The 17,052-nt window shown below is 33.5% G+C and overlaps 2 protein-coding genes, 1 long non-coding RNA gene and 1 other non-coding gene across 4 annotated transcripts; 1 reads left to right on the plus strand and 3 right to left on the minus strand.

Moving 5' to 3' along the window:
- Positions 1–2,545: 2,545 nt before the first annotated feature.
- LOC7459789 (myb-related protein 308) lies at positions 2,546–3,898 on the minus strand. The gene is made up of 3 exons (XM_002315854.4): positions 3,664–3,898; positions 3,374–3,503; positions 2,546–3,089 (listed from the first exon to the last, which is right to left on the minus strand). The coding sequence occupies exons 1-3, from the start codon at positions 3,791–3,793 to the stop codon at positions 2,669–2,671; spliced, it is 681 nt and encodes a 226-aa protein (XP_002315890.3). The 5' UTR covers positions 3,794–3,898; the 3' UTR covers positions 2,546–2,668.
- A 3,252-nt stretch (positions 3,899–7,150) lies between these two features.
- On the plus strand, positions 7,151–7,224 carry TRNAN-GUU (transfer RNA asparagine (anticodon GUU)). The gene has a single exon. It is a non-coding gene; the product is annotated as a tRNA-Asn (tRNA).
- Positions 7,225–8,181: 957 nt separating this feature from the next.
- LOC112328778 (uncharacterized) lies at positions 8,182–9,782 on the minus strand. Its single transcript, XR_002983929.2, has 3 exons — positions 9,221–9,782; positions 8,707–9,151; positions 8,182–8,585 (listed from the first exon to the last, which is right to left on the minus strand). It is a non-coding gene; the product is annotated as an uncharacterized LOC112328778 (long non-coding RNA).
- A 2,308-nt stretch (positions 9,783–12,090) lies between these two features.
- LOC7459790 (uncharacterized) lies at positions 12,091–15,924 on the minus strand. The gene is made up of 9 exons (XM_006378393.3): positions 15,658–15,924; positions 15,444–15,578; positions 15,179–15,295; positions 14,937–15,065; positions 14,359–14,535; positions 13,381–13,521; positions 12,715–12,900; positions 12,423–12,494; positions 12,091–12,332 (listed from the first exon to the last, which is right to left on the minus strand). The coding sequence occupies exons 1-9, from the start codon at positions 15,769–15,771 to the stop codon at positions 12,171–12,173; spliced, it is 1,233 nt and encodes a 410-aa protein (XP_006378455.2). The 5' UTR covers positions 15,772–15,924; the 3' UTR covers positions 12,091–12,170.
- Positions 15,925–17,052: the final 1,128 nt, after the last annotated feature.

Genomic DNA, 17,052 nt, shown 5'->3' on the forward strand with positions numbered 1-17,052 from the left:
GTTCCTAGTGAATTTTGGGGAGAAGCTGTTCTTACTGCTGTAAGTTTGATTAATACAATTCCATCTTCTCATAGTTCGGGTCTATCTCCTTTTGAAAAGCTATATGGGCATGTCCCTGATTATTCCTCATTTAGAGTCTTTGGTTGTACTTGTTTTGTTCTTCGTCCTCATGTAGAACGCAATAAGCTATCCTCTCGATCCGCTATTTGTGTCTTTCTGGGTTATGGTGAAGGTAAAAAGGGGTATCGTTGTTTTGATCCAATAACTCAGAAACTTTATGTGTCTCGTCATGTTGTCTTCCTTGAGCATATACCTTTCTTTTCTATTCCATCCACTACTCATAGCCTGACAAAATCTGATCTTATTCATATAGATCCTTTTTCTGAGGATTCTGGTAATGATACCTCTCCCTATGTTCGATCAATTTGTACTCATAACTCTGCAGGTACTGGTACTTTACTCTCTGGCACATCTGAAGCTCCATTCTCATCTACAGCCCCTCAAGCTTCATCTGAGATTGTGGATCCACCTCCACGTCAGTCTATCCGCATTCGTAAGTCCACAAAACTACCAGATTTTGCTTATTCTTGTTATTCTTCATCATTTACTTCCTTTTTAGCTTCTATTCATTGTCTCTTTGAGCCCTCTTCCTATAAAGAGGCAATTCTTGATCCGCTTTGGCAGCAAGCTATGGATGAGGAACTTTCTGCTTTGCATAAGACAGATACTTGGGATCTGGTTCCTCTACCTCCTGGTAAGAGTGTTGTTGGTTGTCGTTGGGTGTATAAGATCAAGACTAATTCTGATGGGTCTATTGAGCGATACAAAGCTAGGCTGGTTGCAAAAGGATACTCTCAACAGTATGGTATGGACTATGAGGAGACATTTGCCCCGGTTGCCAAAATGACTACTATTCGTACTCTTATTGCCGTAGCTTCGATTCGTCAGTGGCATATTTCTCAGCTTGATGTTAAAAATGCATTCTTGAATGGAGATCTTCAAGAAGAAGTTTATATGGCACCCCCTCCTGGTATTTCACATGACTCTGGATATGTTTGTAAGCTTAAGAAAGCATTATATGGTCTCAAACAAGCACCTCGTGCTTGGTTTGAGAAATTCTCTATTGTGATCTCGTCTCTTGGCTTTGTTTCTAGCAGTCATGATTCTGCTCTTTTTATTAAGTGCACTGATGCAGGTCGTATCATTCTGTCTTTATATGTTGATGACATGATTATTACTAGTGATGATATTGATGGTATTTCAGTTTTGAAGACAGAGTTGGCTAGACGATTTGAAATGAAGGATTTGGGTTATCTTCGATATTTCCTAGGTATTGAGGTAGCATACTCACCTAGAGGTTACCTTCTTTCTCAGTCAAAATATGTTACAGATATTCTTGAGCGAGCTAGACTTACTGATAACAAGACTGTAGATACTCCTATTGAGGTAAACGCGAGGTACTCTTCTTCTGATGGTTTACCTTTGATAGATCCTACTTTATACCGTACTATTGTTGGGAGTTTGGTATATCTCACAATTACTCGTCCAGATATTGCATATGTTGTTCATGTTGTTAGTCAGTTTGTTGCTTCTCCTACTACTGTTCACTGGGCAGCTGTTCTTCGTATTTTGCAATATCTTCGGGGTACAGTTTTTCAAAGTCTGTTACTTTCATCCACCTCTTCCTTGGAGTTGCGTGCATACTCTGATGCTGATCATGGTAGTGATCCCACAGATCGCAAGTCTGTTACCGGGTTCTGTATCTTTTTAGGTGATTCTCTTATTTCTTGGAAGAGCAAGAAACAATCTATTGTTTCTCAATCATCCACCGAAGCAGAATATCGTGCCATGGCATCTACTACCAAAGAGATTGTTTGGCTACGTTGGTTACTTGCTGATATGGGAATTTCCTTTTCTCATCCTACTCCTATGTATTGTGACAACCAGAGTTCTATTCAGATTGCTCATAACTCGGTTTTTCATGAGCGTACTAAGCACATTGAGATCGATTGTCATCTTACTCGTCATCATCTCAAACATGGCACCATTGCTTTGCCTTTTGTTCCTTCTTCCTTGCAGATTGCAGATTTCTTTACCAAGGCGCATTCCATCTCTCGTTTTCGTTTTCTGGTTGGCAAACTCTCGATGCTTGTAGCTGCCGCATCGTGAGTTTGAGGGGAGATGTTAAATAATATTTATGTAGTCTTATTTATTAAGGGTAGAATAGTACTTTCAGTTTGACCTATATATACTTTATTTGTATTTAGGTTAACACAATGCATTCATAATAAACAGATTATTCAGAATTGTAGCCTCCTTTTTGTATTTGATCTCAATTACTTTAACAATTTTAACATGGCGACAGAAAATTAATTATTCCCTTCATGAATTAATTAATCCATGCCCAATGTGAATGAACAATGCTTGATCGAGATCGCACTTCAGGTAACACCAAGCAACGGATCACTACTCATATATAATTAATAGTGACCTGAAACCATAGCATCTTCTGATCTGTCAGGTTGCCTTGCTTCTTTTCTCGTGATGTTTCCAAAGGGAATTCATTTCAATGTTTCCAAGTCAAGATTTACAAATGAGGCTTAATTCACCCATCAGTCCCTACTAAACACATTCTTCAGGGTGTCCAGAATTAGAAAGGAATTGTTTGCTACTGGGAGAGAAGAAGGTTAGAAGAAGGGGCAATCTTTTGTGGCCTCAAAAAATTAGACTCGTTATCCTTTTGATTCCCTTCAACATGGGCAATTGAAGAAGAAGGAATGCTCATTGTGAGGTCGAGGTTTAGGTCAGGCAAGGTACATTGATCATCCTCTAAGCAACTTCCGGCATCCGATGTTTGCTCACTGTCAACGCGGGGCTTTGTCGGCTGTTGTTTGGCCTGAATTTTCAATCCAGATGATGTTGCAATAGCAGGATTTGGCGGGTTACGTGAACGTAGGAGATTCTGGTTCAAGCGGTGATTATTTGGATCAATCCCCATGTTTATAAGCTTTCTCCTTAAATGAGAATTCCAATAGTTCTTTACTTCATTGTCTGTTCGTCCAGGCAATCTTCCAGCTATTAATGACCACCTGAAAACAATTTTACCGTTAGAATCTTAATAAAAAAAACAAATGTGATATACAGTTGTTCAATATTAAGAATAATACTGATTTTTCTTCGTAGAATTATTAGAATAGAAATTTATGCCTAGACAGCAGCGAAATTAAATCTTTCTAAAATACATGTCATGCATGGTGCAATTTTATTTTATTTTATTATGTAGAAAATAGTCTCTTCTTAATTTAATTTCAGCAGCAGGAATGGAAACTGAAGGCAACGGAAAATTAAATTGTGGAGTGTTAATATATTTCACCTGTTTCCCAGGAGTGCATGAAGCTTGATGATGAGATCTTCTTCATCTTCACCAAAGTTGCCTCTTTTAAGGTCTGGCCTAAGATAGTTTATCCATCTTAGCCTACAGCTTTTGCCACAACGAAGGAGGCCTGATCAATCAACAATATGGAAACAAATATTTTTTATAGGTTTCCAATAAATTGAATTAAGTATTCAAACCATTTTTTATTTTTATTTTGAAAACAAAAGGGAATAGAGTAATGAACTTAAATAGTTCGAAAACAAGAAGTAGCTAGGAGAAGGAGAAACCTGCAGCCTGAGGAAGAGAACGCCAACAACCTTCGCCGTGTTTTCGAATATAATCTATGAGTTTCTGGTCTTCTTCCTTAGACCAAGCTCCTTTGTTGGTATCTTGTTTATCACAACACGGCTTCCTCATTATCTTAATCCAAAGTTTCTAAGAACAAAAAAGAAATTCCTCAACTGGAAAAGAATGGGAGAGCAGATACCCAAGAATCCGATAAGTTAGAAATAAGATCAGGTGGTGGTATTTATTAGGATGGTTGCTTCCATGTTTGCAAGAGAAAAAAGGTTGACTTGGACCGGTTGTTTGGCCATGCGTGTGCGTGCAGGTTGTATGGCTCTCCCTTGAAGGAGAAGGTACATCCTCAGAAGTTTCACAATTTTTTTTTATTTTTTTATTATTTATTTCTTTGTGTTAGGTAAGTCAGTGGCCGTTCAGTATATGTCCCCATCCTTCGTGTTCAGTAGAAAGTATTCACATTTCATGGCACTCATTTTTTCCAGCATTTCAGGATTATAAAATTAAAATTTCAAAATTTGTCTCTAAATTTTGGTTTGTTTGTTTTGAAAAAAATGATATTTTTTAATGAAAAATAAATATTTTATCCATATTAAATAAAACACAAACAAATGTAAAATGATATTTCTAGCAAAAACGAATCCTTAATTCGAATGAATGAGATGGATAAAAAAAACTTATTGTTAACTAAAAGCTTATAGATGAACTTGTCATCATAAATTAACAAAGAAGCACAAAGAAGCAAATTGCACGATTAAACTTTCAAAACCACCAAATAGAATCTATCGATTTTACTCAGTTAGAAACTAGCTGTGGTAATGATTTTTTTATGGTGTTATATATTAAACTTTGTATAACCTAGCAAGTTACCGTGATGATTTGCTGACTTAATTTTTAACTCGGGTTGAGTGTTAAGGTTAATCAAGTGGGATGACACCTAATTGACCTAATGAGTATATTCATAACTCAATCAATCATGTTGAAACTCAATATAAATTTTTTTAAAAATTAAAAATAACATCAATTTAATATTATTTTAAAAAAAATATTAAAACGAAGATGTTTGGGATAGAACCCGGTCAACCCCATGACCTAACGAGTATATTCATGACTCAAAAATTATTAGTATGATAAAATCATGTAAAAAATCTATTAAAAAAATAACAAAAACAAGAATTTTGTTTTCATTGAATCTTCTTGAACAATTTTTTTTTGCATACTAGATATGTAGTAGTAATTGGAAAAAAATTGTTAACATTCCATTAGAAAACTTTAATATTATTTAAGAAGTATGCTAAAATTAAATATTAATTTAAATATCATGCTTAGTATTTTTTTTTTATATAGTTCATTTGAATCAAAATAAAATAAAATAAGAAACATAGGTAGAGGCTGGGTGTCTAAGCCTAAAAGATTGGGTCCGAGTATCCAGCTCAATAGAAAGAAGGCTTGGCTTGTGCCCCTGGTTTTCTTAACTATTTGTTTTTATATTTAAGGGCGGAGTAACCTTTTATTAAGGAAAAAATAATGATAAAGCATACATAGTGTTGTGCTAGCAAAGGTTATTAGAAAGTCAAGTCACAGATTTTTTTGAATTTAAAAACTCATTTTCATAATATTTTCATCTAAACACCTAATAAATACTCTAAGAATTTTAATAAATCAATTTGTCAACCTTAAAATATTTTTAAATGAGTTTAAAAAATACAAAATTAATCCGAATAAAAAACTTCTTTCTAAATCCCAATTTACTTTTTTTTTTTTTACCTGAAAAAAAGAGAGGATAACTTAGATTCTTGAGATTTCAAATAAGATGAGTGGCTAGTGAAGTTAATTATATAATAAATTCTTGGGACAATCAATTAGTTTAATTTTTCGTAGTTGGTAGATATGACAAGAGATAGAGAGACTGGGATTCCGTCAAGAAAAAAAAGTACGAGAACAAGGGAAGTTGGCACCATCACATGTTCTTACGTTGACTGATAGTTTCCAATTAAAATCAGTAGATAGAGGAGTATGTGACAATTTAATTTAATATTTCTTTAAACAAACAGTTCTTCTGGATAGCTTGGCGCTGTCTGGTGTCTCCAACTTCCACCGACTCCGGCTCCTTCCCTGTATGTGGCAGTGTGACCACTAAAATTGCTTGGTGTTGCTTTCAAAATATACATTTATCTCAACAAATATATATGTGTGTGTGAGAGAGAGAGAGTACTTCATCATTTGGCGTTTCAGTATTGATGAAGTTTTTTCTTTTCTTTTTTTGAATTTTTTGGATTAGAAAAAAAGGCCACGTACGTATATATGGGTGTGTGATAGGAAACAAACTCACTCTGACTAGCTAGGGTTTCTATATCCAAAGTTAATATTTCTTTTGAAAGCAAAACAGAAAATGGTAAACCACACTATTTTATGTCGCCAGAAGAACGAGGCTGTTTTAATTTGTCGTCAATGCTGTGACACTGACATCAACACTTCGAAGTGGAAGGGAAGGACATGTGCACCACCGCAACTACTGTTCATTAATATTACAACGAGTTCCCTAGCAAATGATTCTTTTTAATTAGGTGTTTAATTAGCTATATATATATATATATATATATATATATATATATATATATATATATATATGTGATTTCTCTCTTTGATTTTTTCTCAAATATGTTCTTCTTCTTCTTCTATTTAATATCTAAGGAGTAAGTTCGAGCATTCACTGTTACGTTTATGTAATATGAATGTATGTGTTTGGGAATTAATTAATTGTTTTATGTTAGAAGGTATAAAGTTTTTAAACTGCTATAATTATGTGTTTTATAACATATTATTTTCTTAACTTGGTATCGGTGTTTAATTTTTTTTTTGATTAATTATGTGTTTAGAACTGCGTATGTTTTACTATGATATATTGATATTATATTTTATGAGCGGTGCCAAATTAATATATTATCAAAGACAATAAGTGCAAGCAATAAAATCAATTTGGTTTTCGATATTAATTCCATTAATTGTTTTCTCAATAAATTTTCGTTTTATTTTCCAGCCCTTCATTTTTTTATCCAAAACGCATCACTGGAAGAACTTGTAGGGTGGTGATTCCACGAAGAGTACAGATGCATGTTGTGGAACAGTAACAAGCCAATCCAAAGTAACTATATTGCTAGCTAGAAAGGGAAGTCGTACGGTTGTTTTGGTCATATCCAATTATCGAAAAAGAGAGAGGACTGTTAATTAGTTCTAGATAGAGGACCACAAATGATAATTGTTGGAATCTTTGATTCATAATTTAATTACTTAAAACTTTATATTTTGCAAACCATACACGATAGTTTATTTCATGGGGTTTCTGCCCTCTTCTACAATTCCACCCAGCAGCATTGAATTTCATCTTCATCTTCAACTTCAACAACGTGGGGATGTCACAAGTTGATCATTTCATGTTTATTAATATACAACATCAAAAAGTTATTGCAAGAAGCTGGAATAGCTCAGTTGGCTAGAGCGTGTGGCTGTTAACCACAAGGTCGGAGGTTCAAGCCCTCCTTCTAGCGATTATTTTAGCCGCTCCCTCTTTCTTTTTTTCTTTTATTTTATAAAAAAGCCAATCAGTCTATCAATATCATTCACCTACCTGAATGTCAGTTAAGTTCACATACCTACCTGAATGTAAGTTAATTTAAACTCTTTTTTTTTAATTTTGTTTTATCTGTAAAAGCATTAAAACAATGCTTTTTATATGTTTTTTTTAAAATAAAATAACTAATTTTTAAAAAATATCGTTTTAGTATTTTTATAGCAGTATCTGCACCATACACACATTTACTTCAACAAACATAAATGTTAGTTGCTGTCACTTTTCTTTGAATTTCCCATGGTGTTCTTATGAAAAAAGTTTTGAAGATTTTTTTTTCCTCATATTTTACATGGCAAGACACGTGAAATAAATATTTCTTAGTGCAATTATTATAACTATAATTTTCAAGTATTTGCAGTCGAAAATCTTGGTTGATAATTATCCATATATAATATGCTTTTATTATTAAGAAACATCGATTGTGTAATTAATATCCTATGGATCCTTTTATAAAGATCACCATGTAAGTAGTATTTACCACCACAGTGCTCTTTTTTAAACGCTGAAAACAAGTGCACCAGAAATGCGATCCTCAACTTACTAATTAAAAAAAAAAAGAATATTCATATATAATTAATAGATAGCTTTGAGATTTTATCATTTTACTAATATATAGTTTTATATTACTAACTCGTTTAGCAGTTTATTGTCGGTGTTTTATTGATTATTTTATTTCATCCAATAAAAAATATTGTTCCATTTCATGTATTATAGTTTATCATAAAACCCATATAACTATTATTGCAATATTAATTCTTTTGTACGAGGAGTGCTCAATATCTTGTCAGTAAAGAAAAATGAGTAGGAATGCTATTCAGAAGGAAAAAACAAGGGTTAATGCTCACATATAGGCTATGGCATTACACTTCATGAAGATGCAATGGTCACACATGCATTTTCTAAATCAAATTATAAACACAGAATCGTCATACAAGTAAAGATGCAGTCTCTGTTATCCTTTTTGTTTAAACAAAAAAAGAAAACTCAAGATTTCCAGTGTCAGCAGTGAGTACACCCTGTGGAAGTGCTCTTTGGACCATTAGGTAAGCTTTAAGGACACAAGAGCAGAACGTTTATCATGAATCTTCGATACCTGCCACCTACTGTTAGGTTACATGGTCCCTCTGCTACCACCGAACAGCCTAACTCCCTACCTATCCCGCAATTGGAAGTGTAAAAAACCAGTTTCACGAAAGCTTGTCCCTTGCTAAGTGGGTTAAGGTGGTCGAAGATAGATGTTGGCTGTCGTTTTCTTCTTTCTTCTGGTTTTTTTCTTCCCTGTTGATGAATGTAAAATTTGGAAGAAATTCATTAACATGTACAGATAAGGGGAAAAATTGTGAAATGTCTAGGACTTTAGGAATCAATCAAGAAAAAAAAAATTGTTTGGAGACTTAACTGAGAATCTCTATTCCCTGCGTATACGAGTTGGAGAATTTATTTAAGGTTGCCCTCTTTTCCCCCCTCCATTTGAACTGTCCTTTTCTCTTCATGTCCTTTTCTCTTCATATGTGGTTATAGTAACATAAATTTATCTTAGGCTTCATTGGATTTGAAGTGAGATCAACGATAGAAAGCAGTCTTCTTGATGATCTGATCAGTATCGGGAACGAAAGGGGACCTGGACTTATGATCCATGTTGGTACACTCGGTGGATTAACATTGACGATGCTTACCATCAGAGCGTAGAGTGATTTTTGTCCATACTCGTTGTTCAGTAATTGAATTCTTTTTCTTCTTTTTTTCAGTTGCTATAGCAAGAAGAAACCTTCCCTTTGTTTTTTTGTCACTCCAGGAAATTACTGTATAGAAACTGGTTGTTCAATTTGAAGATAGCGCTCCAGCTGCAGGCCAAAACTTGATTAGTTGAAGCACAGGCCTGAAACTAACAAAACATCAACATGTTTTCTTACCATTTATAACAAGACAGCTTATTCCACTTCTACGCTGGCGAGTTGCCAGCTAAAAATCGCCGGCAGCAGTTCTTGATGTGTGTAGTTTTTAGCTAAGAAGAAATCTGCTCCCTGCATGCTTTGTTTGTCGGTGCACCTGAAGACATGAGCTTATTCCAATATTTGCATGATTTATGAAAATTGATTTTTAAGTTTGGGTTGTAATTTAAAAATAGTTTCTTCTTAAATAACTTGTAACAAAAACAAGTACATTTATCAAAGAAACCACTGTTAGAATTTAATGATTTGAAAACTTTTACATCCTTCACTGTCACAAATCGTCGCAGCTAGCTAGACCCCAGCACCATCGGCCGCTCTCTTATTTCTTTTGAAAAAGAAACCACTTTGCCCCTGATTTTACTAAATAAGAAATTATTTTCGAAACTTGTTCCAAACACAGACTTTATAACGAAATTGAAATCAACTCTAAAAAATTCGATCGAAGAATTGGTTCCACAAAAAGCTTAAAAGTTTGATTTTTTAATTGAAGCAGGACTTTGACTCGATTTTGTATTTTTATTTTATTTTATTGAAGTCAAGAGTTATATATTTATAATTTTTTCTTAAGTTAAAAGGTAAGAAACTATTTAAGTCAAATCACAAAAATTATACCAGATTAACTTTTTTTTTTTTTTTAGTTTAACATGGATGTCTAGGCCAACTTGCGCGCACCTCAACTAACTTTAATACTCTAGAAGTGAGTACTCATTGGATATCCGTTTTTTTTCTTATACGATCCACTCATTAATCTCAACATCACTGCTCTTTTTAATTCTCATTTATGCAACTGAAAAGGAGCGAAAAACGAAGGTGAAAAATTAACAATTTCCACCCACTGAGCAGAAACAATCCAAATCCAATTCCTAGGATTGAATCACCAGATCTTTTTTCACAGCACAGAGACCAGCTCAGTCAATTCAATCAAAGAAAGATGAGCTTGAAATAGTCTTTTTGACGCAATGCTAGATGGAGAAAAATGAATCTTGTGCCACCACAGAATATTTTTTTAAAATTCCCAGAAGAAAATAAGCAGCAGTAAACAGTGTATGAACCAGAGACTTCAATGATCAAAATGAATAGCATCGAGCAAGCTTTCTCTTATAAAAAAATCCCATCATCCGGGAGGAAACATGTTAGTGGTCCATCAATGAAAGAAATTATACTAACAATCGGATCCAAGGACTTGATGTTTTCTGTTCCATCGTATTTTATGACAATACTGGTAACCGGAAGAAAATCCCACCACCCTAAACAGGTGATTATATATCTGTATTACCTACCAATCTCTGATGTTGCTATCTTCGGAGGATTAACCGTCAAGCCAATCCTATCATGCCACACCAGCACACATGAGTTGACAATAAGGGTTTAAAAATCACCATCTAACCAACCCATGTTGAATTACAACCTAGAGTTCCTCTATTTTCCTCTTCCACGTGAAGAATAAAGGTATTGAACTTTTTAACTAGAAATTATTGTGGGTAAATCACTGTCCACGTAAACACTGTTTATATTCTCATGAATTTACTGGTATTGATTAAGAATAAAATTAAAAGATAAATAATCAAAATTATTTTGCAAATTATATATATTTAGTCCCTCTATATTTTTGCAATTTAATTTTGATATAAAAATTTATTTTTGTTATTTTTTAATTCCTGATTTGAGAGACAAGAAAGAGATCGCTAGATTTCAACAATAAAGAGAGAAAATTAGAATCTATACCAATTTTAACCACTAAAATAATCGATCTTGATATCAACTGGTTCTATTTGGTAAGAAAAATTCTACTTAGATTTTTTTTTACCTTAAAATTATCTAAAATACCAGATCTAATCTCAAAAAGATTTTTTATTTTGAGTTTTTGTGTGGTTTTTTTTATTTTTCGAGATCATTTATGAATTTGTCAAGTTATTTAGATTTCTCTTCTAGGTTTTTTAGGTAAAAAATAAAATGAAAAATAGGTTTTTATATATAAAAAAAATACATAGACTATGTTTTTTTAACCATTGAAAACTATACAACACCTTGTCTGGAATTGTTTTACAAAAACTATTGGGGCAGAGATGATATATCATCCACCCCAATTGCATTTCTTTTTAAATAGGCATTGGCCCTTTCTAAATGAGCAACGCCTAGCCTCTTTCCTTTTTTTAAAAAAAAATTTCTTTAAAAAAAATCATGCTTTTTAAAATGAACCCTTCTCTGTAATATTTTATTTTTTGTATTTAGTTTTTTTAACTGTGGTTGTTTTTTAATTATTTTATATATATTTAATTTTTAAAAAGATTATTCTAGTTTATTAATAATTCTTTTTATGTTTTATGTAATTGTAGTTTTTCTAATAAGTGCAATATTACAAGATATTTATTTCATTTTATTTTATTCAATCAATTTTATGTATTTATTTCTACTATTATTTAATTAAATAAAAAAATAATTTTAATAAATAGTCATTAAATACAATCAAGTAAATAGCTCATGTTGCAAGATCAAATATCTTAATCTATATCCACCTCGCGACTTTTCTATATACATATTTAATTATTATGAATAACTTTTTTTATTATTAACATAAATAATTCTCAATTTATTTAATTAGATATGTACATAAATTTTTCAATTTACACGTTATACTTAATATTTTTTCATGTAAAAAAAAGTGTTGAAAAAACATGGATGTTCAATTTTTTGATTGGGAAAAATATCAAACCCCGGTAGAGCATGGTCAAAAAGCTAGTTGATGAAATTTGCTTTTGAAAATAGAGTAGCCTGTGTTTCCCTATATTCAAATCCAAAGACCACGCATCTGACTCAAACCTATAGTGCGATGAATAAAAGGATGATATTTTTAAATAATTAGATGAAGAATATTAGTAGAAAAAGAAAACTAATGTCCAGACTTCTCCAATCAAGTCATTTGAGTGGCACTTGAAACCGCAAATCCATTAGCTGGAATTGCAAAAGTACGTTTAATGTTACCAATTCTGTTTCTTCGGAGAGAATGTGGATTTATTCCTGCCTTGTGAGCTGCAATAACACCAATCGCTTCCCAATAATTTGCGACCTTGACCTGCACAACAGATTGCATTGCATTGTAAGTTCTGAAATAATCATAGTTTCCTAGGGGTATATTTGCAGTCATAATGATCATTAACCATACCGTTTCAATCCCAAGTTTATCTGGCGTATCATCAAGAACTGTTTCATTTTCTTCCACAGTAATTATGAGTGGCTGAAAGGAAGAGCAGTGATTCAGTCACAGGGATCCAAATACCAAACACAAATTGTCAGAGTTGAAGGGACAGCAGGTAGAGCAAGTTGGAAGGAGCTGGAACGCTATTATTGAAATTTGCCTCTAAAGTCTAAAGAGTTCAGTTAACCAGTCATTTTTCTTTCCCTGTTTTTTTTTTTTTTATCTAAGGAACATGTAAGAAACAAATTATAATCTCTACCTTGTTTATTTTGCTTCTTGCGAAAGCAAGAGCACCATCTCCTGCACAAGCATTGATAGGAAGAACAACACTGTCAACGTCGCTGGCTAATAGGCAACCCTTCTCTAGGGATTGGGAATCCTTCACCAAATATTGCGGTGCTTTACTCAGACCAGTTAGTACGCAGGGCAAGAATGTATATCCTATCTGTTGAACAAGATTTAAATATAAATGAATATAGATAATAGAAAGAGAAATGCTAAACCATCAGCCTGCAAAAGGTTACATATGGCATATAAATTGACAAGACTACAGGTAAAAATTAAGTTATTTCTTATCCAATTTGGAACAATGTAATATACGGTGGTTATGCGCATTAATTTCTATGTATACTTTGCCAATTAGGGCACATATGTTATTGTGGAAATATCAGTGAGGATGTTTGCATGGTTGAATGAGGCTACTGATCCTTATAATAATCTCCAATCCTATCCAAATAGCACACTGGCTATGATCAAGAATCAAGAAAAAGAAGATAGCACGTTAGTTATGTCAGTCAATTTACGAGGCAACAGAGAAGTTGTAACTTAATGGTTAAACACACTATAGTGTACACTTGCTTGCACTGAGGTTCACTCCTATATTTCAAATGTCAATATGTTATTTCTTGTCTTTAACTCCACAAACCTCCTCGGCAGCTGATTTGGGGCAAAGATCTTCGGTCAAGAGAAGCGGTAGCATTGCAGGAGCATGTGCACAAGGAATCTGGAATTCCTTAACCACCAAGTGGCTTATAACTGCTTCCACTCCTGCCAACAAATCTATTCCCTGCAAAGTGAAGAAACTAAGATGGAATGACAAGAAAAATTCAAGAACAACTACACCTTATTGCTTCAGTCAGAACCAGTAATGGAAAACAGCCGACATATCATGTTTACTATTTTAACAGAACTATACATAAAAAGCAATTTGGTGACCGAGCAATGCTCAAAAGAACAAAAGCCACATAAAAGCATTACACTCTATAACTTGTTAAGTTCTGTGAAAGAAAATAAGAGCCACAGACCAAGCTTTTCATCTCACTGGGTAGAGGAGAAACAGAATAGTACGATATATGCTTGTAAATGGCTGGCTTGCACTTTAAGTCCAAAATTGTAGGATAGAGGATCGTTTGGGTACTGGAAAAGTATCTGAGAAATGAGTCAGGATTCGTAACAGGATTACTTTGCTTTTCTCCATGCTTTCCAAAGCCAAATCCAGGCTAAATGAACCAGGAAACATGCATAGTACTAATTTTCTAACTTAAGTAACAACTTTCAAATTAACAACACCCGTATCAGGATTAAAAATTTACATAGTAATATGAGGAAGGAAGTAGTACAAAAAGCATCCTTTCTTATTCCAAAAATATTTAAATTTTAAACACCACTTCACCATTGAAATATTTCACATGATTTTCAAGATACCCAGCAAGTTCTATAATTCTGGAAAATAAAAAATATAATTTAATATGCATGTTTAAAAACAGAGGGGGCACAACACAGTGAAAGGTCTTTCCACAAAAATTCTATCTTGGAATTTAATCTGTTCATGCAAATATTACTTTGACATTGTACTGTTGTAGAACAGCATGGAATCAACAAGTTGGGAGCATAATTCACGTACCACCCCCTGTCGATAATCATCAACATCTTCAACATCATCATCTGGAAAGCGTCCCACCACTGCAACAGCATTCACCTGAGATCGGTTAATTAAAGTCTGCACAGCTCTGAGTAGCGCACCAGGATGCTTAATTCTCCCAGTTGATTGCCCTGTCTTTGAATCAACCCACTTTTCCACCTGTTAAAGAAAAACCATGAATCATATTGGTAAAAATAACATAATTTTTCTTTCTCTTCACTAAGCAAATCCCAAACATAATTTCAAAGACCAGTAGTTAACAGCACACAAACTGACTTGATTGGCAAAACTGCCATCATTAGAGACATATCCCTTTTGAAGTTTCCCTTCTTAACTAAGAGCAAAGACAGATTCATTATGTAGAAAAATTATTAACCATAAGCAGTTAACTACCCTAGATTTATATAATAGACAGCTCAATAGTTTACGGTACATCCAACAAATGGCGCAATTAACTGTGAATGAAAAGAACATTTAGTATTATTTAGCATAGTGCAGAAATTGATCTATGTGCCATCAATAACAAGAAGAATTGTCTGTTGAGTTGTAAGGAATGATACTTCTAGTGGGGTGTCAGTGACAATATACTCCAAAACAGGCAATCCAAGAGAAGCCCTGGTGGCATCAGCCACCTGCAAATGATGGATTCGAAGCTCTTCCTCTATTCCACCATCAAGAACCAATCCCACCTACTTGGTACCACAAGCTCAAACCATGGAAAAATGCTAATCAGCAACTAAATAATTTGACAGACGGCAGAAACAGACGAGGGAAAAAATAAATGAGAGATGAACAAAGGCACCTTATTTTGGTGAACAGGCTGAAGGGCCCACAAACCTTCTGCAAACCGGTCAAGAGCATAACCTTCAACATATAGAACATTAGGCATCGGCCAGTACAGCATTGCAGCATTAAGCACCTGTGATTTACATTCAATTTAAAAGAGCTTTAACCACTTCCTCCCAAAACGAGAAAACGCACAACCATAGACTAATCTCTCGTACTCAAATTATTTGTACCATCAAATTGTATTTGCAGAGTAAATACTAAAGAAAAAGAAAACGTACATTAGGATGCGTGATAAGGCAATCCACGACGGTGGATAAAGCACGAGCAACAGGCAAAGCATCGCCGGCGAATCCACCTATGCTGGCTCCTACTCCAGTTGGTACTATCATCACGCTAGTGTACTCCCTCCTAAACTGTATCCACCCCGTCCCCCCATTAACCAAGATAAATTGCTAACATTTAAAATATATATATATACATAACGAAACCGACCTTGTTCGAGCAGTAGGGAGGAGCAAAACATGAAATTCTCAGCCGAGTGGACGGTCGTGATTTGGTCGTTAATGGAATGAATGGACGGCTGTTATGGAGCGTTGCCGTAGCCATTTTTTCCTTTCCTTTTTTTTTTTTTTTCTTTTTTTGGCTAAGGTAGCTGCTGTCCTGTTGTCGTTGATTGCTGCAGTTCAGTGACTCGTTTGGGATTTTCCCTCTCTCCCAAGGTTTTTACAATTTTACTCTTATTTTTGCTGATCTTTCCCTCTCTGCCTGCAGGCCCTGCACTGCTTGGTGGTTTCTATACTCAATTATACAAAAAGCTTATGAGCCCATTGGGCCTCTTTCATTTTCTATTGGACTGCCAGAATTTTCTTATTCGGCTTCTCTACTCAATTATATTTAAAAATAAAAACTATTGAGCACATATACGCTCTTACTAGTTATATCACTCGTGTTTCATTATTGTTCAAGTATATTTATATTTTTATAAAAAAATTATATATACATGTTTTTCAATGTATTTTTGTAATTTAAAAAATTTAAGTTCAAATCAAAATTTTTATTTATATATGTAATTAAATAAATTAAAAGCTATGTATGTAAATAAATAAATAAAAAGTCATTAATGATACCTAAAAATAAAACTTGAAAAATCAAGGAACAAGTATAGATCAAGATATTCAATCTTAAAATATAAGACATTTACCTGATTGTGTTTGCTAAATTTATTTATTAAAATATTTTTTTATTCAAGCAAACGATAATAAAAATAGAAACACAAATTATAAACTTTTTATTTTGGTCTCTCTTATTTCAATCTCACCTTTTCATATAAAAAATCAAAAAGCAATTGGTCGATAATTAGAACTAAATTGCTAGAAAGAAAAAGTTTGAAAGCCAAATTTTTACATGATTTCTTCTTCGCATAGGTTGAAATAGGATCTATAAAGCAATTAATTACCTAGAAATATATTTTATGCAACAATTCTTCTTCTTATATGATAGAAAAGGATCCTATCATCATGAACAATCTTGCCTGGGATTAGAAATCTCAAGTTTTTCTATGAATACCATATCTAATTATATTAGAGTTTATAATTGATTTATTATGTGTAATAAATCTAAATGATAGGGCCTCAACCATGCAAAGATTTACCTCTGTGAAAAGGATGAGTCCATCTTCATTAAATAGCTTAATTCTTCTTATGATGAACGATTTACAACGTAACTATCGCTTGAAATTCAAATTTAATCTCCTTCCATACTTCATAGGCAGTTGCTAGTTCAGGGTTTTATTTGTTAACCTCACGGATAATTTTATTAGTCAATCATTAATCGACCGGAGGGGTAAGAATATTATTTAGCTGCTACAAACATGGCTTAACTGTAGCA

The sequence above is a fragment of the Populus trichocarpa genome, chromosome 10 (assembly GCF_000002775.5).
Source record: "Populus trichocarpa isolate Nisqually-1 chromosome 10, P.trichocarpa_v4.1, whole genome shotgun sequence".
Taxonomy (NCBI): domain Eukaryota; kingdom Viridiplantae; phylum Streptophyta; class Magnoliopsida; order Malpighiales; family Salicaceae; genus Populus; species Populus trichocarpa.

What these genes read in the sequence shown, in the direction of transcription:
- LOC7459789 (XM_002315854.4), bottom strand. Translation starts at nt 3,793, where the DNA reads ATGAGGAAGCCGTGTTGTGATAAACAAGATACCAACAAAGGAGCTTGG. An exon ending in TTCTCTTCCTCAGGCTGCAG is followed by an intron (nt 3,504 to 3,663) that starts GTTTCTCCTTCT and finishes TTGATTGATCAG; the next exon opens with GCCTCCTTCGTTGTGGCAAA. An exon ending in CATGCACTCCTGGGAAACAG is followed by an intron (nt 3,090 to 3,373) that starts GTGAAATATATT and finishes AATTGTTTTCAG; the next exon opens with GTGGTCATTAATAGCTGGAA.
- LOC7459790 (XM_006378393.3), bottom strand. Translation starts at nt 15,771, where the DNA reads ATGGCTACGGCAACGCTCCATAACAGCCGTCCATTCATTCCATTAACG. An exon ending in ATGATTATCGACAGGGGGTG is followed by an intron (nt 13,522 to 14,358) that starts GTACGTGAATTA and finishes TTCACTTTGCAG; the next exon opens with GGAATAGATTTGTTGGCAGG. An exon ending in CCAAATCAGCTGCCGAGGAG is followed by an intron (nt 12,901 to 13,380) that starts GTTTGTGGAGTT and finishes CTTGTTCAACAG; the next exon opens with ATAGGATATACATTCTTGCC.